At 45.9% G+C, this 27,995-nt stretch overlaps 1 protein-coding gene and 1 long non-coding RNA gene across 2 annotated transcripts; one reads left to right on the top strand and one right to left on the bottom strand.

The window, feature by feature from the left end:
• CLEC11A (C-type lectin domain containing 11A) lies at positions 1-22,522 on the bottom strand. Its single transcript, XM_083470203.1, has 4 exons — positions 22,258-22,522; positions 15,501-15,717; positions 2,088-2,279; positions 1-1,082 (listed from the first exon to the last, which is right to left on the bottom strand). Exons 1-4 carry the CDS (start codon positions 22,369-22,371, stop codon positions 682-684), a joined length of 924 nt encoding a protein of 307 aa, XP_083326329.1. The 5' UTR covers positions 22,372-22,522; the 3' UTR covers positions 1-681.
• Positions 4,048-26,946, top strand: LOC310690918. Its single transcript, XR_014518284.1, has 2 exons — positions 4,048-4,112; positions 26,815-26,946. It is a non-coding gene; the product is annotated as an uncharacterized lncRNA (long non-coding RNA).
• The last annotated feature ends 1,049 nt before the right edge of the window (positions 26,947-27,995 follow it).

Below are 27,995 nucleotides of genomic sequence, written 5' to 3'. Positions count from 1 at the left end.
TGTTGTTGAGACATTTCATTCTGAATCTGCTAGACAAAACCAGACAGAGGATGATGACGGGTGGGTGCCCTGCCCCTCGTAACATAAATCCCGACTAGGCCCATGAACAGGTTTCAGGGACAGCGCCACAATTTCAGCAATAAAACAATCCCCACCCACACTTTGAGGTGTACTGCACGCCAGGCCCCTTAAAAACATTTCAGTACCCAAGAGATCCTGTTAGAATTACAATTGCCGAATCACCATGCAGTAGAAAAAGCAAAACTCTGGGACATGCAGGGCTTTTTTGGCAGCTGGAATCTGCACCTCTCCATTGCCATTCTTAAAGAACGAGGGAAGTGTTTGTGGTGAGTTCTGGCACCTCTTTTTCTGGGGGGGTGGGACACTAGGGACATGGAAATTCCTGTTTGCAAGACACAGCATTTCCTCCTCTGAGGTGGCAAGGTGCTTTTTATTATGGTGTGGGGGCTACAAAATAAGTGGGATGTTTTGACCACCAGTAAGAGTGTGTAGTGCGTGCCTTGGGGTAAGGTTGGGGGTGCGAAAAATGGGACAGAGCGCACTGCCTTCCAGAGGCTGTAGCTCCACATAGCCCAGACCTGCTAACCATTGCACTGTAAGCGGAAGGATACCTATGGCGACCATGCACACCTGGGACTGGACCTGAGACAGCTGCCCCCCCTAGAGGCGGTACTCGCAGACGTAATACATCCGCCGCTCACAGTCATTGTCCCACCATTTCCCATCGTCTGAGCTAAGGGACACGCAGTTCTCCCGGGCGCCACCATTCGGTTGAGTCACCAGGAAGTCGCGGTACCAGTCGAAGATGGACACACGCTGCCCGTTCTCGAAGAGCCACAGCCCTTCTGAGCGCCTGTCGTTGATGCCCACCCAGACAGGCCAGTTGTTAGGCTGGAAGGCGTCGTAGAGGTAGCGGCGCAGGATGGCCAGCTCAGTGGCGTCTGCTGGCATGGCCAGGTTCCCTCCCCTAAGCTCGCACAGTTTTTGCGCCGCGTCGTAGACCTCGAAGTTCTTGAAGATCAGGAAGCATTTGCCGTGGGTCCGGCGGCCGCGCAAGCAACCTTGGGATAGGGCAGAGAGTGTCATGGTTACAATGGCAACTGCTGCTGCTGCTGCTACCTACGGCTTGTGATTCCATCAAGTGGAATGCAAGGAGATGGGTCTCTGCCCCAAGGAGCCTGCAGTCTGAACTTTGACACATGGGGGCAACAGAGGATGAATGGCCTTGAGAAACGCCTCCATACTGAAGAATGAAGGCCTTTCGTGGCCTATTTTTTTAAAAAAAAATATTACAGTCAAATGAAATCACGGGCAGGAGGGGAAAGGACAAAATAATTAGAACAGAGGAATTTTGTGATAGATAAAGATCTAATGCAGTAGAAAAGGTTTGAGTAAAAACGCTGCAGAGATGAGGGTGGGAAATAGTGCGTTTGATTTGAAGGTCAATGTGAAAACGTTTGAAAAATAAGAATAATAAATTATATAGAGATAGAGAGAAACCCCTCCACCCTCACATCTCAACCCAAGTATAGTGTGCTGGATTCAAACAATCCCCCTCTGTCCCTGAATAACCTTTGCTTTGATCCTTATGCTCCATCAGCTCTGAGCTGGCTCTCTGACACACACATACACACACACCCCACACAATCTTGACACCCAAAGAACGACAGCTTTTTGAGCTAAAGGGGGGATTTGGCAACTGGTGGCCTCAGGCGCTCGGTCGAGCTCTCAACATGGCTTTGCATTTCCAAGGGCTCTGCCTGTTATTGCCCTTTAGCCACTTCCTGCCCTTGCAAGCTGAGGGCCAGAAGCAGACATGATGCTGGAGATCTGTGGCTGGCCTACCTGATCCCTTTTGTCTTTAAAACAAAAGCAAAAAACACTTTACTGGAGGGATAGCTTAGTCTGTAGAACATGAGACTCTTAATTTCAGGGTCGTGGGTTTGAGGACCAGGTTAGGCGAAAGATTCCTGCATTAAAGGGAATGGAATCAATGACAGTATAGGGCTGCTCCCTGTTTTCCTAACCACTCCCAATGTGCACTGCCTCCCTGCCCCTGTCCTCACCATCGATTTTTCCGAGCTCTTTCTGGTTGCGGGTGGCAACTTCTTTCAAGGAGTCGAGCGACTCGTGAGCCTCCGTCACGCTCCCCTTCAGTTCAGCCAGGCCTTGAGAGAACTGGGAGACCTTCACATCCATGAGGTGGAACTGCACATTGAGGCGGTGGACGGCTGCATCCAGGCTGTTCAGGCGGGAGACTGCTTGGACAACAAGGAGGGAGGAAGAAGAGGAGAAACAAAGGCAAATTTTAAGGGTCTGGAAGCAGTGGAACAGGTACAGTGTAATATTTCTAGAAAAAGAGGTGGCGGAAACCATCATGAACGCCTCCGTTGTTCTCTTGTAATGGCAATGGTGCCCACCTGACTGTTCCGGCAAGTTTCAACTGAAAAAAAAGCCCTGAAAAGGAGGAATACTCTTGTAAGGATATAATCTCACAGGTGGGGAAACTGTCTCTCTAGATGCTGTTGCACTCCAACTCACATCAGCCCTGGGCAGAATGGCCAGTGGCCTCAGATGATGGGAGCTGTAGCCTAGTGACCTCTGGAAGGCCACAGGTTCCCCACCCCAGCCGATAAGTTCCAATGTTCTGCTTATTTTATTTTATTTATACCCCACCTTTCCTCCCAAGAAGCTCAAGTGGTATATGTGATTCTGGTCACCACAATTTAACCTCGGAATAACCCTATGACGTAAATTAGACAGTGGCTGGCCCAACACCACCCAAATGAGATATTTAAAGAAGATTAGGAATGTTTTGTAGATTATTTGCAAAATTATAAGCATATTAAAAGGTTAACAGTAACGGAGTACTGGTAAACGGAGTAAATTCAGCAGTAATAACTCTGCAGATATAGAAAATGAAACGATAGAGATCAATTAGAATATGTAGTGGAAAAGAAATTAATGAAGTGAACCATGGAAAGGGTGGGGGAATTCGAAATTAAATGTGTATTTGGTATTTGGATTACTATTTGTTGTTCTTATTGTAAAATGAAAATGATAAATAATTAAAAACAACAACACATCACCCAATGAGCTTCAAGGCCATGTGGAGATTTGAACCCTAGTCTTCTGGGGTCTAGTCCAACACTCTAACCACTCTTCTTCTTTGGCAATCACTCGTAGCCGAGTAAGATTGTCATCCATGAACATGATCTTAACAGGGAGTCCGCAAGTAACTGTGGAGGCCAATTCTGGATCCACACATCCTTCCACAGTGGAGATATAGGTTCCTGGGCGGGATTTGATCATGGTGAGGGTTTGCCAAGTGTGCCTTTCTCTTAGCAAGTTTCTTCCTTTCTTCCTGAGTTCGAGCATCTTCAAAGCCCATGACACCTTTAGTAAAGGCTGTTCTCCAGTTGGGGCACTCGCAGGCCAGTGTTTCCCAGTTGTCAGTGTTTATACTACATTTTTTTAGATTTGCCTTGAGAGAGTCTTTAAACCTCTTTTGTTGACCACCAGCATTACACTTGCCATTTTAAAGTTCTGAATTGAGTAGTTGTTTTGGAAGATGATAATCAGGCATCTGAACAACGTGACCAGTACAACGAATCAGATGTTGAAGAATCATAGCTTCGACACTGGTGATCTTTGCTTCTTCCAGTACACTGGCATTAGTTCGCCTGCCTTCCGAAGTGATGCGTAAATTTTTTTGGAGACGCCGTTGACGGAATCTTTTGAGGAGTTGGAGATGACATTTATAAGTTGTCCATGTTTCACACTGGGCACCTGCTCTCACAGTTGCCAGTCAGATGCCCATAGGAAGCCCATAAACAGCACACGAGCAACAGGCCTCTCTTCCATGGTAAATCCCCAGCAGACAGCATTTAGAGGAGCATGACCTCTGCTTCTGGAAGTAGCATATGATGCTGTCATGACTAAAGGCCATTGATTCTCCACAAATTTGTTTTATCCCCTTTTAATGTAATCTAAGAAGTCATTCCCCTTCATGGATCACTGCCTGAATAACTCGGAGAAGCTATGAGCTATGCCGTGCAGGGCCACCCAAGATGGACAGGTCATAGTGGAGAGTTTTGACCAAACATGATCCACCTGGAGGAGGAACCGGCAAGCCACTCCTGTATCCCTGCCAAGAAAACTCCATGGACAAAGACAAAAGGCATATAAAAGTTATGACGCTGGAAGATGAGCCCCTCAGGTCGGAAGGCGTCCAACATGCTACTGAGGAAGAGCGGAGAACAAGTACAAGTAGATTCAGAGCTGATGAAGCGGCTGGGCCAAAGCCGAAAGGACGCTCAGTTGCGGATATGCCTGGAAGCGAAAGGAAAGTCCAATGCTGTAAAGAAAAATATTGCATAGGAACCTGGAATGTAAGAACCATGAACCTTGGTAAGTTGGATGTGGTCAAAAATGAGATGGCAAGAATAAATATTGACATCCTGGGCATCAGTGAACTAAAATGGACGGGAATGGGCAAATTCAGTTCGGATGACCATCATATCTACTACTGTGGGCAAGAATCCCGTAAAAGAAATGGAGTGGCCCTCATAGTCAACAAAAGAGTGACAAAAGCTGTACTGGGATGCAATCTCAAAAAATGATAGAATGATCTCGATACGAATCCAAGGCAGACCTTTTAACATCACAGTAATCTAAGTTTATGCACCAACCACTGGTGCTGAAGAAACTGAAATTGACCAATTCTATGAAGACTTACAACACCTTATAGAAGTGACACCAAAGAAGGATGTTCTTCTCATTATAGGGGATTGGAATGCTAAAGTAGGGAGTCAAGAGATAAAAGGAACAACTGGCAAGTTTGGCCTTGGAGTTCAAAACGAAGCAGGGCAAAGGCTAATAGAGTTCTGCCAAGAGACAAGTTGGTCATCACAAACACTCTTTTCCAACAACACAAGAGACGACTCTACACGTGGACATCACCAGATGGGCAGCATCGAAATCAGATTGATTATATTCTCTGCAGCCAAAGATGGAGAAGCTCTATACAGTCAGCAAAAACAAGACCTGGAGCGGACTGTGGCTCAGATCATCATCTTCTTAGAGCAAAATTCAAGCTTAAACTGAAGAAAGTAGGGCCAGTAAGATACAATCTAAGTCAAATCCCTTATGAATACACAGTGGAAGTGAGGAACAGGTTTAAGGATTTAGATTTGGTGGACAGAGTGCCTGAAGAACTATGGATGGAGGCTCGCAACATTATACAGGAGGCAGCAACGAAAACTATCCCAATGAAAAGGAAATGCAAGAAAGCAAAGTGGCTGTCCAACGAGGCCTTACAAATAGCGGAGGAGAGAAGGCAAGCAAAATGCGAGGGAGATAGTGAAAGATACAGGAAATTGAATGCAGATTTCCAAAAAATAGCAAGGAGAGACAAGAAGGCCTTCTTAAACAAGCAATGCAAAGAAATAGAGGAAAACAACAGAATGGGAAGAACCAGAGATCTGTTCAAGAAAATTGGAGATATGAAAGGGACATTTCATACAAAGATTACCATAATAAAGGACAAAAGTGGTAAGGACCTAACAGAAGCAGAAGACATCAAGAAGAGGTGGCAAGAATACACAGAGGAATTATACCAGAAAGATATGGATGGCTCGTACACCCCAGGTAGTGTGGTTGCTGACCTTCAGCCAGACATCCTGGAGAGTGAAGTCAAATGGGCCTTAGAAAGCACTGCAAATAACAAGGCCAGTGGAAGTGATGGTATTCCAGCTGAACTACTTAAAATTTTAAAAGATGATGCTGTTAAGGTGCTACACTCAATATGCCAACAAGTTTGGAAAACTCAGCAGTGGCCAGAGGATTGGAGAAGATCAGTCTACATCCCAATCCCAAAGAAGGGCAGTGCCAAAGAATGCTCCAACTACCACACAATTGCACTCATTTCACACGCTAGCAAGGTTATGCTTAAAATTCTACAAGGAAGGCTCAAGCAGTATATGGACCGAGAACTCCCAGAAGTGCAAGTTGGATTTAGAAGAGGCAGAGGAACCAGAGACCAAATTGCAAACATGCGCTGGATTATGGAGAAAGCTAGAGAGTTCCAGAAAGACATCTACTTTTGCTTCATTGACTATGCAAAAGCCTTTGACTGTGTCGACCACAGCAAACTATGGCAAGTTCTTAAAGAAATGGGAGTGCCTGATCACCTCATCTGTCTCCTGAGAAATCTCTATGTGGGACAAGAAGCTACAGTTAGAACTGGATATGGAAGAACTGATTGGTTCAAAATTGGGAAAGGAGTAAGGCAAGGCTGTATATTGTCTCCCGGCTTATTTAACTTATATGCACAATTCATCACGTGAAAGGCTGGGCTGGATGAATCCCAAGCCGGAATTAAGATTGCCGGAAGAAATATCAACAACCTCAGATATGCAGATGACACAACCTTGATGGCAGAAAGTGAGGAGGAATTAAAGAACCTTTTAATGAGGGTGAAAGAGGAGAGCGTAAAATATGGTCTGAAGCTCAACATCAAAAAAACGAAGATCATGGCCACTGGGCCCTTCACCTCCTGGCAAATAGAAGGGGAAGAAATGGAAGCAGTGAGAGATTTTACTTTCTTGGGCTCCATGATCACTGCAGATGGTGACAGCAGTCACGAAATTAAAAGACACCTGCCTCCTTCCAGCAACTCCTGTAGCCAAACTGGTGAATAAAACCAAACAATTCCTCTGCTTTCCTTTGGGCCAGTGACCTCCATACACACGGCCCATGCATGCACCCCACTTTGATGCTGCTAATGCATTTGATTCCCCCACCCTGTGCACTCCATTGTCTCTCAAGACAGACAGGTGCCAGCATATGGTGTAGCGTGTGGAAATGTACTGCAAAACTGTACTCCCCTTTTGTCTCTTTTTTATTGATGGGAGTTCTCTGCCTCCCTCCCCCTTCTCTCTTTTGGCTACCCTGACCCCCCCCCCAACAGTTTGAACCCAAAGCCATGTTAGCCTATTAAAATAGTAGCTTTCTGTTTGGAACTTCTGCTGTAGCTTTCCCCAACCTCCTCACCCACATTATGGCCAAACTACCCTTAATAGTTTTGCATGGAATGGACAGGATTTTAAAAATGCAAATTGCAACAGTTTGGGTTGGGGTGCCCTGATAATTAACAGAATCAGAACTGCTTGGAGAGGGGATTTAACACTTTCCTCCCCTGCTGTGGTCCTAATGAAAATCCATCTTCTGTAGCTGGGATTTGCTCTCTCTCTCTGTGTGTGTGTGTTTTGGCAGAGGTGGGTGGGTGGGGGGAATCCCTTGTTGACACCAATGGGGAAATGTCATTCCCATGGGTAGGCAAACTACGGCCCGGGGGCTGGATCCAGCCCAATTGCCTTCTAAATCTGGCCTACAGACAGTCCAGGAATCAGCGTGCTTTTAAATGAGTAGAATGTGTCCTCTTATTTAAAATGCATCTCTGAGTTATTTGTGGGGCATAGAAATTTGTTCATTATAATTTTTTTTCAAAATATAGTCCAGCCCCCCACAAGGTCTGAGGGACAGTGGACTGGCCCCCTGCTGAAAAAGTTTGCTGACCCCTGGTCTTTCCATTGCAAGCACCCCTTTTCACAGGAAGGATTTTCTGCCAGAGGAGGAAAGGGTTAAACCCCTCTCTGCCTGCCTGCCCTGACTGACCTTTCCCCTTGATGCAATTTGCATTTTCTGAAAATTTGCACATGAAATGCAAAGGCATCTTTTAATGGCTGTGTCTAGTGTGCTGCCTCACACACATCTTGCCTGTAGGGTTGGCTGCCCTGATGAGTTCTTCCTTCCAATTGCCCCACATGCACACAGAGCCTATTCAAGGCCAGACACCCCCCCTCCAGTTGACCACAACCACCTAGATCTCTCCTGCATCACCCACAGACCACCCTCTCTTATCTGTCTCTTGCACAGAGAGGCTTATACAGATGTGCTTGCGCACACACACCCATAACCTAATCCTTAGAAGCTATCCTGTCTGCTCATTCCATTCATTAGCTGAGCTGAACTGCCTGCATTTATAATTTGACCACAGCAAGAAACATGGCCCCATGATGTGATAATTTACTGTTTGTGTAGGGAGCAGAGCTGTGTTCTTAGCAGTAGGTAATTTTCTTTTAAAGAAACTCAACATAGGCAGTAAAGGCAGTCTCCAACTCAGAACAGTTTCTAACCATGGAGGTGGAAGGGACCACGAGGGTCATCTATTCCAACCCCATGCAATGCAGGAATCTTTCGCCCAATGTGGGATCGAACCCACAACCCTGAGAGTACGAGAGTCATGCTGTACCAACTATCTCCGTGGACTCAGCGGGAAGCTGCTGTCAGATAATTTGCTCTGCTTCAAGGGTGGGGAAACTCTGGCCCTGAAGATGTCATTGGACTAACCCCCATCAGCCCTAGACTCTGTGGCCAACAATCAGGGAAGATGGAAGCTGTAGGGCTGCCTTCTGATGTCTCCTAAAGGTTGTCTAGTTACTTATCTCCTTGGCTCAGGAGTTGTATAAAGGTAAAGGTAAAGGGACCCCTGAACATTAGGTTCAGTCTTGACCGACTCTGGGGTTGCGGCGCTCACCTCGCTTTATTGGCCATGGGAGCCAGCATACAGTTTCTGGGTCATGTGGCCAGCATGACTAAGCCGCTTCTGGCAAACCAGAGCAGTGCACGGAAACGCCGTTTACCTTCCCACCGGAGTGGTACCTATTTATCTACTTGCACTTTGACGTGCTTTCGAACTGCTAGGTTGGCAGGAGCAGGGACCGAGCAACGGGAGCTCACCCCGTTGCGGGGATTTGAACAGCCGACCTTCTGATCAGCAAACCTAGGCTCAGTGGTTTAACCCACAGCGCCACCCGCGTCCCTTTTCAGGGGTCGTATAACTCCATACATTTCCCTGATGAAAAGTGGGATGTCCTAAGGAAAAGTGGGACATTCCGGGATCAAATCAGAAACTGGGATGGCTTCTGTAAATCCGGCACTGTCCTGGAGAATAGGGACATTAGGAGGATTTGGCCTCTATAGAGAGGGTCTTACTTAAGAGAATGGTTATTGACATCCCTCTTTCTGGGGAGACAATAGACGAGTGGGCCTTGTGTGGGGTGAAAGGGGCAAAGTCAAACTGTTGGAGAGTTACAGCGCCTGCTGTGGCTGTGGAGACAGATATTGGAGAGACATGTTTTATTGCAGGTGGGGCAGACAAAGGCATCTGTTTTTGCTGCTACAGGGGCATCATGGTAAGGTTTGGTCATTGCTGTGGGTCAGCCAGACAAAGGACACTAATGGGAAATTTGGCTGCTCATTGTCATTGGAAAGCACCTTGGCTTGAACATACAGTACCTCCAAGTGATAAAGAGCCTCAAACTGCATTACCACCTCCTTAAGAGTGTGCGCAAGGAGAATAGCAGAGAGATTGCATTGGATTTTCACTTTGCTAAGAGTCAATTTGGATTTCAGGGAACTGGTTGCTGGGTTGCAGTGAAAGTGTCTTTCCTTAGAAGTGCAGTGTGAACAGCCTCGCAATTGCCAGGCAGTTTGCGCTGCCTATCGACAGACCCATTCTCTGGTTAGTCTCTTCTCTAGCTGCTGGGAAACCCATGCGTGTAGCTGCCATGAAAAAGGAAGGAAGGAAGGAAGGAAGGAAGGAAGGAAGGAAGGAAGGAGCAAACTCAGTGCTGGAGATCATTAGGGAAAGATTAAAAAATAAAGCTGCCAGTATCATATTGCCTTTAGACAAATTGATCATGCAACCACGCTTGGAATAATGTGTCTAGTCTTGGTTGCTGCACCTCAAAAAGGATATTGTAGAGTTATAGAAGGTGCAGAAGAGGACAATCGAGCAGGGGCGAACGAAGGTGCCGTGACACCTGGGGTGGGGCATCGCTATGTAGGGCGCATGTGTGGCGTCGCTACATACAACGCATGCGCTGTACGTAGCAACGCTGCACTTGCCGCCGCCACTTCAGCGCCGTATGGACGATGCCGGGATCCTCTGCTTGCGGCTGTAGTGACGACAGAGGGATCCCACCCCCGTCCGTATGGCGCTCGAGTGGCACCAGCAGCAAACCGCTATGTTCAGCGCATGTGTGGCGTTGCTACATACAGTGCATGCATTCAACTCTGCTCGGGCCGCCGTGCCCAGGCTGGGGCGGCAGGGCAAGCACCCCGCGGCGTGCTGCCTTGTCACCCTCCCAGATGTGGAACCCGGGGCACATCGCCCCCCGTTGCGACGCCTCTGCGATCGAGATGACCTGGAGGCTGGAGCATCTTGCCTATATGAGGAAGGGCGACAGCATTTTGAGCATTTTTGCGGTTGTGTAGAGGTGAGCAGAACTGTGGAAGGCGTGCTGAATTTTTCACCTTTCAGATTTCAACAATGAGGGGTGCTAAAAAATTATAACATGACTTGGGAATCCACAAGTTATCTTGCTTAAATTAATATAATTGCATTTTGCTTAGTACGTAAAATGTGTGTAAAACTGCATAGAAATAATTAGAAATAATTGCTAAGTATTTGTAGTCATATGGTATATGAATATTATTATAGAATCATTATTTAGCATTGCCTGACATTTACAGGAGGTAACATTAAAATTTTCCAGAAGAGTTTATGTGCTTCTTCATCAAACGTAGACTTACAAAGCTAAATGTTGTGCAGTCGCAAAAAATAATAGATTTGAATACCTCAGACCCCAAAACATATTTTTAACACCCCTCAATGAAGAAATTTGCAAAAGTTAAGCTTCGCCCCCTAAAATGACACACCCCAGGTGTATATCATTATGCAAGGTTTAGATTCTTGAATTGCAGGGCGTTGGACTAGGTGACACTTTGGGGCCCTTTGAACTTGCAATTCTATAATTCTGTGTGGAGAAAGTGGACAGGGAATAGTTTTCATTTCATAATATTAGATCCCAATGACATCTAATGAAGTTGAGGAGATTCAGGACAAAACAAGGAGGAACTTCTTTACACGATACACAGTTAAACTATGGAATTCAGTCTCAGAAGTTGTAATGACTTCTTCTTGTTGTTGTTGTTGTTTAGTTGTTTAGTCGTGTCCAACTCTTCGCGACCCCGTGGACCAGAGCACGCCAGGCACTTCTGTCTTCCACTGTCTCCCGCAGTTTGGTCAGACTCATGTTTGTAGCTTCGAGAACACTGTCCAACCATCTCGTCCTCTGTCGTCCCTTCTCCTTGTGCCCTCCATCTTTCCCAACATCAGGGTCTTTTCCAGGGAGTCTTCTCTTCTCATGAGGTGGCCAAAGTATTGGAGCCTCAGCTTCAGGATCTGTCCTTCCGGTGAGCACTCAGGGCTGATGGAGAAGTAGGTTGACAAGCAGTGCCCCTCCCTGGAATGGTTCTATGCAAGAAGGCAGCCAGGTGGTGGGTGGCTGAGGTTGGTGGAACAGTGCCCCATTTGCCCTACAGACTATGTCCCCCCACCCCATCACAGCTTGAACTGAAGAATCAAAATGTGTACAAAAAACCCCCTAAATATATAAAGGATTCCTTCCCTGCTACCCAGTTTTTTTGTCTCCCATTTTTAATATAGGGGATAATCATGCTAGCCTACCTTGAAGGGTTGTTAAGATAATATCTGGGGAGTGCTCCAGTGTGCTAAATATAGTCCTTATTCATCTTCAGCTGTCGCTTTTATTTATTTGTTAAAAGCATTCCTGGATTACTTGATGGTTGAAGGAAACTGCTTAACTCAAGTTAGCTCGACTTGAGCCAAGTGCGATTGAAGTGGGAACAAAGAGCCAAGATGCGCCTTCTGTATTTTTATTTTTAAACCGTCTGTGATCATTCGCAGTCTCCTTTCTTTGAACGTCTTACTTCTATGGTAACTTTCATTTCAGCCACTAAGCCTCGATGGCTTTCACAGCTACAGCTCGCCAGCAATGGAACCGACTGTGGCAGGGTTCCCCACCCCGCCCTGGTTTCTCCCCTAATGCAGAGGGGGGGAAATGTTGTGTTTCCAAGGATGGAAAAATCCACATCAGATTTCTGTGAACCTCAGTGCTAGGTAGTTGGGTGCTCCCCCACTCAGCCCAAGTATTGTACTTTCCCAGAATCCTTATTGTACTTTCCCAGAATCCTTTTCCAGAACAAAGGCCAAACGCAACATGGCACACCAACCAAGGTGTGCAATTTTATCCTCCTGCTGCTGCTGCTGCTGGTGGTGGTGGTGGTGGTGGTGGTGTGTGTGTGTGTAAGTGTTATAAATGAAAAGAGCTGGCAGGAAGATTGGACTCTTCAGCAGGAAATTGGGGGGAGTGCTTAACCCTTTCCCCTCCAGACATTTCTTTTTAAAAAATCAAAGACAGGAGAGGAGCGACTGGGGAGGGAATTTTTGAGGTCTCTGCTCCCCTCCACACACACACACACACACACACACACACACACACACACACACGTCTTTTGCTCAAGATTCCAGCTTCCCCTGTGTGCTTTTCCTTTTAAAAAATGCCAGGGCAAAGTTACACTCAGCTTTCCATCCTGGGTACTTTGGCCCTAAAGGAGTACCAATGATGCTGCGCTTCAAGCGAAAGTTACAACAGCCAATTATTTGTGATGTGAAGGATAGCTGTCGCTCTGAATTTTAAGGAAGGAGAACTGTCGCTCTGAATTACGTGTGCAACATAAACCTTGATGCCGTTTGTTTCTTCTAGGGTAAAGCTTCAGAGATGAGTAAGGAGGGGGAGAGAGATGATTTAGGGTGGGAAAGTGGAGAGTGATTAACCCTTTCACCACAACACATATTTGCAAGGGCTTGGGAGCCCCTCATGTGTAAGAATGGTTTGGGGTAAGGGCACCGCAGAGCAAAAAGTGATGGGTGGGGACTGCTCCAATCCAACCTCCCTCCCTCGTGAAGCTGTTTTTCCCTGTACAAAACCGTCTTCAGAGTTTTGTTCATATGTAAACTGTAGGTCTGTCTTTAGAAGTGCCCAGTGCCAAAATTGTAGGCGCTTGCCATCTGCACTTGACATCAGGGATATGCACAACATTTCGTAACCAGTTAAAAAGATCTCAGGTGATGAGCAGGATTTGTTTATTTTTACTTTATTAGACCTTGCATTGCTGCTGCCTGTAATGAATACAGTACTGGGCTAGATAGACAAGGCCATATACTTTAATTCCCAAAGGAATGCTATCTGACACTATGCTATTCTGGTTAACTTGCCAGAGGCAACTGGCTAGTGGTTTTTGCAGGACACCAAATGCTGGCCTGAATCCAGCAATGCAAAACCGATGGGCCCGCGCCATCAACTCTACTGAGATCCCAGCGCCATGGGTCTCCTCTCAATCATTTCGTAGCAGCCATTCCATCTGGCTGCAGGAGGAGGAGGAGAGACAGGAAGCAGGACCAGTGGCGTAGCGTGGGTTGTCAGCACCCGGGGCAAGGCAAGTAATTTGCGCCCCCTAACCCGTGGATTTGCGCCCCCTAACCCGTGGATTTGCGCACCCTAACCCTAACCCCCAGATTTTGCGGCCGGCCCCCCTGCACCCCCCCACGCTACGCCACTGAGTAGGACCACCCCACTGTCTCAGCTGACAGCTCCCTTTGGCTCCTCCTGTCCCTGAATTCTTTCCATTGCAACTGGTCATTATGACAACCACTATGCAGCCTGGTCAACGGGTGCCTTAAAAACGGAGCGTGCTTGTTTTCCTCTCCCCTCACCATCCCTTTTTCCTTTTGTGTCAAGTCTCTTGTAAACTCAGCTGGCAGAAGACTGCCTTGTCTTAACAGATCTTACGTTAGTTGCTCTGGGACTCTTTTTTGGCTTGGAGAGCAGGATAAAAATACTTCAAATAAATAAATAATCTTAGCACTTACTTCCCTGTGGGATGCTTGCTGGCAGGAGAGATTGCTCTCACTGCTGTGCCTAAACTTTTGATTGCCATTGTGAATATTAGAATTCTAGAGAGGTTGGGGGTATTCCTGGCAGTGCAGTAAAGGGTGATTTCCCCCCCCTCCTCCTCCTTCTCCAGCCAAAAGCGGAGGTTTTTATAAAGTGAAAGGAAGTCGTTGATGGGTAGGGTTTACTGTTGCTTCCAGCCAAGACCCAAGAAATCAGGATTTATGTTAGGAATTGATTGGAGTTAGATGTAATTGGCTTCTGTGCCTGAGGACAAGCAGAAAGCAGTGGCTTCAGAAAAGAGTGGAAGATACATCATTTGGCAGCATGGGACGACAGGCGAGGGAAGGCTCAAGAAACAGGGTATGTTGAGCTTGCTCAGAACGACTGCTAAGGGAGGGCACAATAGCAGTTTTCAAATCGGCTCATGGCTGAGCTGGGATTCGAACTTGGGCCTCCCTAGAGTAAGCCCAACGACTCCAGAGAGATTCCAAACAAACAAACAAACAACCCTATTAAAAATAGAGAGCCTATGAGCGGTAAAGGAGCGGTGAAGGCTACGAGGATAGACAATGCGGAGCCCATCAATCCCAGTCAGCATGGAACCGGTAAAAGATTATGGGAGTTGTAGTCCAACAACATCCACACATCACCTTTGTTTGTTTGTTTGTTTGTTTGTTTGTTTGTTTGTTAAATTTGTATACTACTCGTAGATCTCAGGGCAGTGCACAACATAAAATTGCAATATAATAAACACAAAAGACATCGTAAAAAGAAGAACAAACACAATCCAAAAATCCCCCTTCCACAACACATCAGATCAATCAGCCAAAGGCCTGGTTGAAGAGGAACGTTTTCGCCTGGTGTTCCTAAAGATGTATAATGAAGGCGCCAGGAGAACCTCCCAGGAGACAGCATTCCACAAGCAAGGAGCCACTGCTGAGAAGGCCCCGTTCTCGTGTTGCCACGCTCTGGACCACTCGTGGAGGAGGCACACTTAGAAGGGCCTCAAGGATGATATCAGGATCTGGCTAAGTTCATATGGAGACAGGCGGTCCTTGAGGTATCACGATCCTGAGCTGTTTAAGCAGTACCAGCGGTCAAGGATGATGGCAATTGTAGTCCAAAAAAAGCTGTAGACCCAAGTTTGGGAAACTCTGGTCTAGACCAAGAGCATCGAATTTCGAGGGGAGGTGCAATTGTGGGACTGCCTTTGGAGGAAGCCATGGCTATTTAAAGTGGCATGATACTGCAGCAACAACAACAGTACTCCACCCACCTGGCTGGGTTTCCCCAGCCACCCTGGGCAGCTTCCAGCATATATACAAACATAATAAAACCAAAAACATAATAAAACTTTAAATCTGTAGTGCAGATGGGGCCCAATGAGAACTACCATACATTGCTCCCAAGCCTGGAGGGCTCCATCACGGCTAGCAGAAATCGATAGATCTATCTTCCATTCTTTTAACAAATCTCCCTTCAAAGCCAGCTAGAAGAGGATTCTCAATATGTTAACTGGGGTTCTGAAACTGCGAGGTGGGGAAGATCACCTTTTTAAAAGGAAGGGGGACCTGAGTGTTTTGCGTTACTCACACACATAGGTGAAGTCATCCTCTTCCTCCTGCTGAGCCGGGGGTGCTGTGGTTGGGGACAGCTGTGTGGTACGGGGAGCCTCTTCTACGTGTTCCTCCTCCTCTGCATTTTCGTCTAAGATCTCCTTGCCAGCTGGGTCCCCCACCTCAGTTAGGGTGACCTCCTGCGCAGCCTCCTCTCCGGTTGTTTCTGAGAGCTCTAGAACCTCTTGCAGGTGCTGGGAAAAAGGGAGGACAGATGAGGAGGGTTAGAATAGGAAGAGGCATCCTCAGGCTCACGGGTGAGATAATAATAATAATAATTATTATTATTATTATTATTATTATTATTATTATTATTATTATTATTAATTTGTACCCCGCCCATCTGGCTGGGTTTCCCCAGCCACTCTGGGCAGCTTCCAACAAAGACAAAAAATACAGTATATCACAGATTAAAAACTTCCCTGAACAGGGCTGCCTTAAGATGTCTTCTAAATGTCAGGTAGTTATTTATCGCTTTGACATCTGATGGGAGGGCGTTCCACAGGGCGGGCGCCACTACCGAGAAGGCCCTCTGCCTGGTTCCCTGTAGCTTTGCTTCTCACAATGAGGGAACCGCCAGAAGGCCCTCAGCGCTGGACCTCAGCGTCCGGGCAGAACAATGGGGGTGGAGACGCTCCTTCAGGTATACTGGGCCGAGGCCGTTTAGGGCTTTAAAGGTCAACACCAGCACTTTGAATTGTGCTCGGAAACGTACTGGGAGCCAATGTAGGCCTTTCAAGACCGGTGTTATGTGGTCTCGGCGGCCACCCCCAGTCACCAGTCTAGCTGCCGCATTCTGGATTAGTTGTAGTTTCCGAGTCACCTTCAAAGGTAGCCCCACGTAGAGCGTGAGAGAATAAATGCTGCCCTCCAGGTCTCTCTGCCTAGCTCCTCTGGACGCTTCTGAAGCCATACACCCTCCCAAGCCACACCCCTCATCAGTCCTGATTGATTTGCACCTGGAACAACTGATTAGTTCAAAATTGGGAAATAATAATAATAATAATAATAATAATAATAATAATAATAATAATAATAAATTTATTTATATCCCACCCTCCCCAGCCAAAGCCGGGCTCAGGGCGGCTAACAACAATAAAACAGTACAACAGTACAACACAACACTCTAAAATCATTCATTATAAAATTAAGTAAAATCAAACCAATGGCAACTATTGGGCCAGAGCTCCGCGAAAATTGCTGAAGGAGGGAGTCAGGCTGTGCCCTGGCCAAAGGCCTGGTGGAACAGCTCTGTCTTGCAGGCCCTGCGGAAAGATGTCAAGTCCGTACTCAAAATGAGTACAACAAGGCTGTGTATTGTCTCCCCGCTTATTTAACTTATATGCAGAATTCATCATGTGAAAGGCTGGACTGGATGAATCCCAAGCCGGAATTAAGATTGCCGGAAGAAACATTAACAACCTCAGATATGCAGATGACACGACCTTGATGGCCGAAAGTGAGGAGGAATTAAAGAACCTTTTTATGAGGGTGAAAAAAGAGTGTGCAAAATATGGTCTGAAGTTCAACATCAAAAAAACGAAGATCATGGCCACTGGTCCCATCACCTCCTAGCAAATAGGGGGGGGGGAATGGAGGCAGTGAGAGATTTTACTTTCTTGGGTTCCATGATCACCGCTGATGGTGACAGCTGTCACGAAATTAAAAGACACCTGCTTCTTAGGAGAAAAGCAATGACAAACCTAGGCAGCATCTTAAAAAGCAGAGACATCGCCTTGCCAACAAAGGTCCATATAGTTAAAGCTATGGTTTTCCCAGTAGTGATGTATGGAAGTGAGAGCTGGACCATAAAGAAGGCTGATCACTGAAGAATTTATGCTTTTGAATTATGGTGCTGGAGGAGACTCTTGAAAGTCCCATGGACTGCAAGAAGATCAAACCTATCCATTCTGAAGGAAATCAGCCCTGAGTGCTCACTGGAAGGACAGATCCTGAAGCTGAGGCTCCAATACTTTGGCCACCTCATGAGAAGAGAAGACTCCCTGAAAAATACCCTGGTGTTGGGAAAGAGTGAGGGCAGAAGGAGAAGGGGACAACAGAGGACGAGATGGTTGGATGGTGTTCTCGAAGCTACCAGCACGAGTTTGACCAAACTGCGGGAGGCAGTGGAAGACAGGAGTGCCTGGTGTGCTCTGGTCCATGGGGTCACGAAGAGTCGGACACGGCTAGACGACTAAACAACAAGTGTTTTTGCCTGAGTTCTGCTTTGCCTACCAGAATGGAAGACAGAAAGGGGTGTTTGCACACCCTCAAATGTTTTTCCAATGAAAAGAGGGATATGCTGTTTAATAATAATAATAATAATAATAATAATAATAATAATAATAATACTCCACCCATCTGTCTGGGTTGCCCTAGCCTCTCTGGGCAGCCTCCAACATATATAAAAACGTAATGAAACACAAAACATTTTTAAAAAAACCCTTCCCTATACAGGTGTCTTGCCTTCAGGTGTCTTCTAAAGGCTGTATAGTTACTTATCTCCTTGGCTTGGGGTTTGCATAACTCCTTTACCCTCCAACATTATTCCCGCATTGCAGGGGTTTGTACTCGATGTCCCTTGGAGTCCCTTCCAACTCTACAATTCTATGATTTCTCCAATGAAAATATGGACGTCCTAAGGAAAACCAGGACATTCTGGGATCAAATCAGAACTTCCAACAACTGCTGGGGCCCCACGTTTGAGAAACATGGATCTAGTAGTACAACCCTGCATGATAACCCCATAGAATGCAAGCCACTGGCCACCTCTTGCAGATTTTTGCAGCCCCAGGCTGGCAGCAAAGCTGCAGGCAGATAGGCTACATTCAGGTTGGGAGGTAACAAGTAGGAAAGGGCTACTGCTCAGAGAAAAGACATGCGAAATGTCCCTGGTTCAATTCCCCAAGAACTCCAGGTGTGACTGGGAATGTTCCCTTTCTGAAATCCTGAAGAGCCACTGCTAGTGTCAACAATACTGAGCTATGTAGACCCTTGTTCTGACTAGGTATATGACAGCTTCTTATGTTCCCTAAAACAGGAGGAAGTGTAACTAAAGAAGCATGGAAGGAGCATATGGTGGAACCTCAGAAACCATCCAGGCAAAACTTTAGATCAGTGGTTTTCAGAGTGGGTGGTACTGCCCCCCCTGGGGGGTCGTGGGATTCCGTGAGGGGGTCTCTAAGAGGCAAGGGGGTGACAGGAGAATGCTGGAGGTGTAAATGGCTATATCAGTCCTTGAAAAGCTGGTATCGCTGGACCAAGTTAATCTGTTTTGTTAAATTAATTAAATTAAATAGTTTTGATTGGAGTTTGAATAAATGTGCAATTAATTCTTGCGGTTTTCAGTTTCAGAAAGCTCAGTCAGTGGAGCATGGGACTGTTAATCTCAGGGTCATGGGTTCGAACCCCACATGGGGCAAAATATTTCTGCATTGTAGGAGGTTGGACTAGATGACCCTTGTGGTCCCTTCCACCTCTACAATTCTACGATTCTCTGATTATCTTCCTTAATGAGTCATGCATACTGCTTTTCTGAATAATGCTTTTTATAGGGTAGGAGGTGCTGGGATAATTTTATGGACCCTTGGCCCGGAAAAGTTTGGGAACTCCTGCTTTAGAGATGCTTAAACAGTTATGTTTGTCAAGATATTAAGTAACAGAAACAGACGGAAATAGGCAGAGCAAACAGTGAGATCGCAAATGCACACTAGATAATCACTAATCTTTGACTTGGCCATCCACGGAAGATGCTAAGCCAAGTCCCAAAACTTGGTTACTGCTTCTAAAAGAGTTCCATGTTTTAGCGTCCAAGAGGATTCAGAAATCCAGGCTTTGTTCCAGACCTCAGTCACAAGAACGCAGCAGCTTGATGGCATCTGGTCAGCTGGCAGTCAAGCAAAACACAAAGCCTTGCTCAAATCGAAACATCCCTTTAAGAAGGAAAAAGCATGCAAACACCGAGTGTGGGGTTTTGGGGTTTTTTGTTTTGACATCACAGCACAGGTGAGGTCATCCTGTTCCTATCATCCTGCCCTGGATTTCCCAGGGCCTGTTAAGCACACGAATTTCAGATTCATGTAAGACAGAGGCCTCAACTCCTCTGCAAAATGGAAAGAAGAGTCCGTGTGGTGAGAGCAGGCTGAGTTCAATGGCTGTAGGGCTGGATGGGAGAGGACAGAATCCAAGCTGTAAGATTATTCAGATCAGGGACCCAAGAGAGGCGTTCAGGGCAAACGAAGAGTTTTGTATAAATTACTTGAGTAGGAACATGCATGTACAGTCAGACCTACTGGATTTTTTCCTGGCTGCCTGAGTAGGTCTAGCTTGGAAAGCGAGAGAGAGAGAGAGAGAGAGAGAGAGAGAGAGTCTTAAGTAATATGTTTGGGTTGGAGGCTGGAACTGCCCCAGATCCTAGTATGTCTAAGAAAAAAACACAGAGCAGGCGTCTAAACATTACGCAACTGGAGTGGCCACGTGTCCAATTTTACAGAGGGCAGACCTCTATTTGAAAGCTGTCAGAGGACTGTCTCTTTTAAAACTGTCCTCTGTTTGAGGGACTGTCAGGTCTGGTATAAGGATAAAGAACTGTGCAGCAGTGGCCTTGAAGTTTGCCCGTCAACTGTTATCAGATACCCTCCAACATTTCTCTGATGAAAATAGGGACATCCTATTCCATAATAATAATAATTTTATTATCTAAGTAAAGATGATTTTATTATCTATACCCCGTCCATCTGACTGGGTTGCCCCAGCCACTCTGGGCAGCTTCCAACACATATAAAAACATAATAAAACATTAAACTTTTTAGAAAAAAACTTCTCTATACAGGGCTGCCTTCAGATGTCTTCTAATGGTTGTACAGTTACTTATCTCATTGGCTTGGGGGGGGGGGTGTCGCATAACTCCATACCCTCCAACATAGGGGGAAATAGGGGTGTCCTAAGGAAAAGTGAGACATTCCAGGATCAAATCAGAAACCAGGGCAGCTTCTGTAAGTCCAGGACTGTCCCTGGAAAATAGGGACACTGGTTGGGTCTGTATCATTGACAGCAGACCTAGCAGGCACAGTGGTCACTTGGCCACAGTTTTCCCCACGACGACAAGGTGGACTGTGTTTTTATTTCAATTACAGTAATTATTTGCATCTAGACATATAAATTAGCATATGCAAGTTTTGTGAAAGCCTGTCCTCTTCGGTCCCCCTAAGAATTCTGGGAGCTGTAGTTTGTTAAGGGTGCTGAGAGTTAGTAGGAGGCCCCTATTCCCCCTCACAGAGCTGCGGTTTCCAGAATGGTGTAACAACGGATTTTTGGAGACAACCAGGAAAATGAATGCAATAATCGTCAAGTCTGAATGTGGCATTCCCACATAGCAGCTGAGAGCGAGGTTGACGGTGGGTCCCACTCCATCCCATTTCCATCCCATATGTGTTCACTGAGGCTGCATACTCACCATATATGTATTTTTCATCTTTGTTGGAAGCCGCCCAGAGTGGCTGGAGAAACCCAGCCAGATGGGCAGGGTACAAATAATAAATTACAGTGGTACCTCGGGTTAAGACCTTAATTCATTCAGGAGGTCCGTTCTTAACCTGAAACTGTTCTTAACCTGAAGCACCACTTTAGCTAATGGGGCCTCCCGCTGCTGCCGTGCCACCGCTGCGTGATTTCTGTTCTCCTCCTGAAGCAAAGTTCTTAACCCAAGGTACTATTTCTGGGTTAGTGGAGTCAGTAACCTGAAGCGTATGTAACCTGAAGCGTATGTAACCCGAGGTACCACTGTATTATTATTATTATTATTATTATTATTATTATTATTATTATTATATTATATCAAATTCATCCACCCAAAGAATCCTGGGAACTGTAGTTTTACCACCACCACACAAAGAGCTACAATTTCCAGCGCCCTTAACAAACTACAGGTGTCAGGATTCTTGGGGGGGGGTTAAACATTTGGTGTGCATGAAGCCTTAATGTCTACACAGGGCTTCGCTTTCCTTTGTTCATTTCCCAGTCCAACAAATTTTGCTGCCTGAAGCAAAGCCATAAATTGATTGCTTGACAGATTGCAGTGGGGAGCAGGGCATGAGAACCCCCAGTATCCTTTTGGTGTTGCCTAATGGATTCTGGGAAACGTTTGCATCTTGGATAAGGGCAGGCCGGTCATTCTGGAAGCAACATAGGATCTGTATGTATCTAGGGTTGCCATATTTCAAGAAGTAAAAAAATCAGGACACAATCAATTGCTGAGCTTTTTGGGGGTAATCGCCCCAAAGGTTGTTAAGCTATTTTGGGGGGAAACACACAAAATGTTTTTGAGCTTTTTCTCCCCTGTTTGCGAAAACCCAGACATTTCCCCGATTTTTATAAAATCCCCCCCGGATGGTAATTTCGACCTTGGAATCCCAGGCATGTCCGAGAAAAACCAGGCATATGGCAACCCTATACATATCATACATCCCTTCCCCGCTAGGAATCCTGGGGACTGTAATTTGTTAAAGGTGCTGGGAACTGTAGCTTTGTAAACTACAGTTTCCAGGATTCATTGGGAGCTTGTGTGTTTTAAATGTATGGTTTGCAGTCACACGCTGTTTCCAGCATGGCAGTCCCGTCCCCCGTCCCCCGAGTCCCCTGGCAAATTGTATTGGCCCAGACCACTCTCCATGCTGCCCCTGTATTTGTCCCTGTGTTAGGAGATGGGGTGGTGCCAGGGAAATGGAGTTTCTCACCTTCAGCATCAGGGCTCTTCTTTCCTCCTCAGAGCTCAGCTCATCCCTCTGTCCCTGAGCCGCCCCCAGCAGCAACCCCAATAGCAGCAGCTGCATCAGAGGCCAAATCTCCATGGCGCTGTCTCTCTCCAACCGGGACTTGCTGGGGGAGGGCGAGAGGTCAGTTATCCCGAATCTCCCACCCAATGAACTCAAGAACGTACTGGATCTGTCTCCCTCTCTCTCCTTCTTTTCCCTCTTTCTTGGATTTCACGCGATGTCTGCCCACTCATGGGGGGAGGGAGGGACAGAACTCCAGCCAGCCAGAAGCCGGAATGTCTAATTCAATCCAGATGCGAAAAGCAGGCCAGGCCAAAGCCTCACCCAAGTTGGATTGCGAGAGAGAACTGTGTTATGTTGGGGTTGTCACCTGGCCAGCATAAATCTGGATTAATTTATTCCTTTTTGGTTAGCTTTTTTCTTAAAAGTACAAAAGTTAAAAATATATTCATTATCCATGGGGTTTTCCGCCACCCCTTATTTACTTAACCTATATAATTTATATCACACACTTACATTGGGTGGCTACAGAGAAAGGTCCTCTGTTTGAAGCTCTGTCTGGAAAATGCCCTCTTTTTGAAAGCATCCTCACTTTCAAGCGCTGTCCAATCCAAACCTAGTTTAAAGAAAAGGAACCCTAATAAAGTTCTTGAAACTGTCCACCAACAGTCAGCCCCTGGACCAAAAACGCGCACGGATCACCTGGCAACAGTCTTCTTTCTCCACTAGAGTGAGGTGTCTTGTATTTCTATTCAAATGGTAGCAGCTCTTTCCCAATGTCTGTGTATTCGTATAAATTAGCAGTTGCAAATTTCATGTCAGTCTGCACTCCTCTTTTGGGAGAGTGGAATAACTGCCCACCCAACACCTTCACCATAAGTTTACGGTCCTTGGGCAGCTTAACAAGACAGTAAGGACAGAAACATCACTTATTATTATCATTATAAACAAAAACAAACAAATTAATGAAGCAAATTAATTCAGAAAACTGGAGGGGGGAAACAGTCATCCATTCAAATAAACAATAAAGTTGAGCGTGTGTTTATTTGCACACATTTAGAATACGTTTCAACAGGAAGTGACCTTGTCGTGGGCACTTTTGTCAGCTCCTTTCACAGTGCAGATGTTGTGCGTTTGTGTCTACGTCTCCCTTGGTCAATGAGCAGTGATTGTCCCTGCTTTGTGTCTGTGGGTTGCTCCCAACACATTACTCTTTCTGCATGCAGTGTGCGTGATAACCTTTCGCTTAGTGGGTGGTGGAAACGGGGATGCCAAACTAGTCTGGTCTAGCAAGGCTGTGAGCAATTAACCACCACCACCCCCGTCGCAGCTTAGAACCTCCCTTAGCTACTAACTCACATCGCTGAGGCCACCAGGGGATGAGGAATCAGCTGTCAGGCATCGCTCTGTCACACCTGGATGCAGACCCAGCTGAGGACTGCTGCTCCTCCAGCAGCATTTTGTATGTACAGTGTTTTAATTGCTAGGAGCTCTGCTGGAAGCCAGTTTGGGGCTAAAAGGCAAGGCTGATCGATATAGCGTAATGGAACACTGCAGCGTGGAGTGCTCATGTTCAGGGTGCCTGCTAGGCAGCCGTGCCCTTTTGCAGCATACTCCATTCCATTTCCCTTCCCAGTGGTGGAGCGGAGCGAGAATGCAAGGGAGCACAGCTGTAGGACAGAGCGAGAGCAATGCAGCAATCTGCCAGAAGGCGGGGTGAATGAAGAGATAAAAGAGGCTCTCAGGTCCTTTTCTTTCATGTGGGCCCCTATTTCCACACTAGCGGTTTGAATGGTAACCCTTCCTTGCAAGAATGTTTGTACTTCTAATTTACAAAGCTGAGGATCTTTGGAGTCTTTGGCACGTTTAACCTTTGCAGCCAGAAATAAGCACCGCTGAGTTCAATGGAGCTTCCTTCCAGGTAATTATCAAAGAATCATGGAGTTGGGAGGGTCATCTAGTCCAACCCACTGCATCTCAGCTAAAGCATCCATTTGTATAGGAGCTGAGGCTGGGCTACAAGAAAAGTCAAGCTGTTTTTGAAAGGCTAGTGATGTGGTAGTAAAATTCCTGTTCTGGATATTCCTTGGGGGAGTGGTTGTGGCTGCTGCCCTCTTACACGCCAAACTTCATCACTGCCACTGCACCCAGTTTTCTGTTTCCAACAGTCAGTCAGCACACCATGCCCAATGAGCACGCTCAGTCCCCCTCTAATGCCTGCTTTTGGGGTCCCCTCCCCATTGAGGGTTTTCCTCCCGCAACATGCGCTCTGTTTCAGCAAATCTTGATGTGCTCCCAAGCCTGCTGCTAATCTCCTTGTACGCTGCTGGTGTTGTTTTGGCTGCATAAAGCTCTGCTCTCCAAGAATGAGCTGCTATTAGAAGATACAGTGGTACCTTGGTTCTCAAACGCCTTGGTTCTCAAACACCTTGGTTCTCAAACAACTTGGCATCCAAACACTGCAAACCCGGAAGTAAGTGTTCCGGTTTGCGAACTTTTTTCAGAAGTTGAACGTGCTCATTTTGAGTGCCACACTTCTGTTTTGAGCATTACTGTCTGTCTGTTTTCGCTATTTATTTTGCATTTTTGTGGCTCTTTTTGTTTTTGTGGCTGTGTGGAACCCAGTTCAGCTATTGATTGATTGATTGATTGTGTGACTGCAGTACATTGTTTATTGCTTTCATTTTATGGATCAATGGTCTCGTTAGATAGTAAAATTCATGTTAAATTGCTGTTTTAGGGGTTGTTTTTAAAAGTCTGGAACGGATTAATTCATTTAGCATTACTTTCTATGGGAAAGCGTGCCTTGGTTTTGGAACGCTTTGGTTTTGGAACAGACTTCCAGAACGGATTAAGTTTGAGAAGCAAGGTACCACTGTATAAGATACGTATCGTAGTCTTCTTCTTTGGCGATCACTCATAGCCGAGTAAGATTGTCTCCCATAAACACGGTTTTAACAATGAGTCCGTAAGTGACTGCGGAGGCCAATTCTGGATCCACATGTCCTTCCACAGTATCATAGTATAGTATAGCTGGCTAGGGCTGATGGGAATTGTAGTCCAAAACAGCTGGAGGTGGGGAGTAGATGACAAATAAATTACAATCCCAGTGGGGTAGGTCAGTATTTGCCAGTGGATAGGAGTGTATTTACATGTAATTCACCAGTCTTTCTGAACACCAACTTTGTGTGCATTTCCATGGTCCAGGCACGTCAGATAGCAAGTTTCACATGCGATGTGGGGGAATTACAGATGACAGTAGCATTTACTGGAACATATACAGAGTCTGAATATTGGCCCATCTGGCTGGGATCTCTCCCAGCCCTTCTTGGCAATCCTGGGAATTAAACACAGGGCCTTTTCCATACAAAGCTTAGAATCATAGAATTGTACAGCTGGAAAGGACCCTGAGGATTATCTCTTCCAACCCCCTGCAATGCAAGATCCTATATAAAGCGGTATTTTGTTGTTTAGTCGTCTAGTCGTGTCCGACTCTTCGTGACCCCCTGGACCAGAGAACGCCAGGCACTCCTGTCTTCCACTGCTTCCCGCAGCTTGGTCAAACTCATGCTGGTAGCTTCGAGAACACTGTCCAACCATCTCATCCTCTGTTGTCCCCTTCTCCTTGTGCCCTCCATCTTTCCCAGCATCAGGGTCTTTTCCAGGGAGTCTTCTCTTCTCATTTTTTTAAAAAAATAATATTTATTCATAGTTTCAGAGTAATAGAAAAAAAGAAAAAAAAGAAAAAACAACACTACAATACATAAAAAAGAAGAAAAAGCGCAAAACATAAAAACCAATACAGCAATACAACAAAAAAAGAAAAAAAGAAAAAAGAAAGACACAAATCTCAAATTTCATATCTTTAACTTCCATTTGCTTGTTTCATTGACCTCCTCACACCTCCCTTTTTGTATTCTAGTTTAATTAGTTATTTCAGCAAATTCTTTCCATCTTTCTCAATTTTTGTTAAATAATTTATCTTAACAATTTAACCTAATAATTAACTCAACAAATCCTTTCCATCTTTCCCCATATTCTGTTATTCAAATTACCTTAATTTATTTAACCTTATCTTACCATAAAGTACCTTAAAGCTTGAATCTTAATGCTCACCTCTTCTCATGAGGTGGCCAAAGTATTGGAGCCTCAGCTTCAGGATCTGTCCTTCCAGTGAGCACTCAGGGCTGATTTCCTTAAGAATGGAGAGGTTTGATCTTCTTGCAGTCCACGGGACTCTCAAGAGTCTCCTCCAGCACCATAATTCAAAAGCATCAATTCTTCGGTGATGAGCCTTCTTTATAGTCCAGCTCTCATTTCCATACATCACTGCTGGGAAAACCATAGCTTTAACTATACGGACCTTTGTTGGCAAGGTGATGTCTCTGCTTTTTAAGATGCTGATAATGATCCTTCATGGATCACTGCCTTGCCGTGGCGAAGGGGCTTGAATAACTCAGAGATGCAATGAGCTATGCCATGCAGGGCCACCCAAGATGGACAGGTCATAGTGGAGAGTTTTGACCAAATGTGATCCACCTGGAGCAGGAACCGGCAAGCCACTCCAGTATCCCTGCCAACAACTCCATGGACAAAGACAACAGGCATAAAGCGGTATAGAACTTAAAATAAATAAATAAATAAATAAATGGCAGGGGTAGGCAACCTAAGGCCCACGGGCCGGATGCTGCACAATTGCCTTCTCAATCTGGCCTGTGGACGGTTCGGGAATCAGCGTGTTTTTACATGAGTAGAATGTGCCCTTTTATTTAAAATGCATCTCTGGGTTATTTGTGGGGCGTGCCTGGTGTTTTTACGTGAATAGAATGTGTGCTTTTATTTAAAATGCATCTCTGGGTTATCTGTGGGGCATAGGAATTCGTTCTTTTTTTCTTCTTCCAAAATATAGTCTGGCCCACCACATGGTCTGAGAGACTGTGGACCGGCCCCCTGCTGAAAAAGGTTGCTGACCCCTGCTATATGGAGATCAGACTTGCAACCTTGGCATTATGAGCAGCACACTCCAGCCAACTGAGCTATCCTGAGTGCCTGTGCTCTGCCCTTTCCCCCCCCAAATAGTCTACGTCCCAAGGATCATAGAATCATAGAGTTGGAAGAGACCACAAGGGCCATCGAGTCCAACCCCCTGCCAAGCAGGAAACACCATCAGAGCACTCCTGACATATGGTTGTCAAGCCTCTGCTTAAAGACCTCCAAAGTAGGAGACTCCACCACACTCCTTGGCAGCAAATTCCACTGTCGAACAGCTCTTACTGTCAGGAAGTTCTTCCTAATGTTTAGGTGGAATCTTCTTTCTTGTAGTTTGGATCCATTGCTCCGTGTCCGCTTCTCTGGAGCAGCAGAAAACAACCTTTCTCCCTCCTCTATGTGACATCCTTTTATATATTTGAACATGGCTATCATGTCAGTGTGTACTCTCTTCTTTACACCTTGTATATGCCAGCCATGCCAGAGACTATGGCCCATGCCTATCACTGGCTATACTGCAGAGTCACACTTAAACCAGGATCAATTGCTCGGTCATGTGTGCTTTAAATGTGTCCATTGCTGGCTATGGTACAGCATCACACACATTTTAAACTTTATTGTCCTTTATTGTCCTTTATAACTGGTAGAAGAGACCTTTTTTTATTTTCCTGAGCTTTTCCAGCTGAAACTATCTTTCCCATTGCTTTTAT

This window comes from Podarcis liolepis (genome assembly GCF_965112155.1).
Source record: "Podarcis liolepis genome assembly, chromosome: 13".
In the NCBI taxonomy this organism is placed as follows: Eukaryota; Metazoa; Chordata; class Lepidosauria; order Squamata; family Lacertidae; genus Podarcis; species Podarcis liolepis.
Note: the sequence above shows the minus strand (reverse complement) of the source record. Positions and strands in the feature narration are given on the sequence as shown.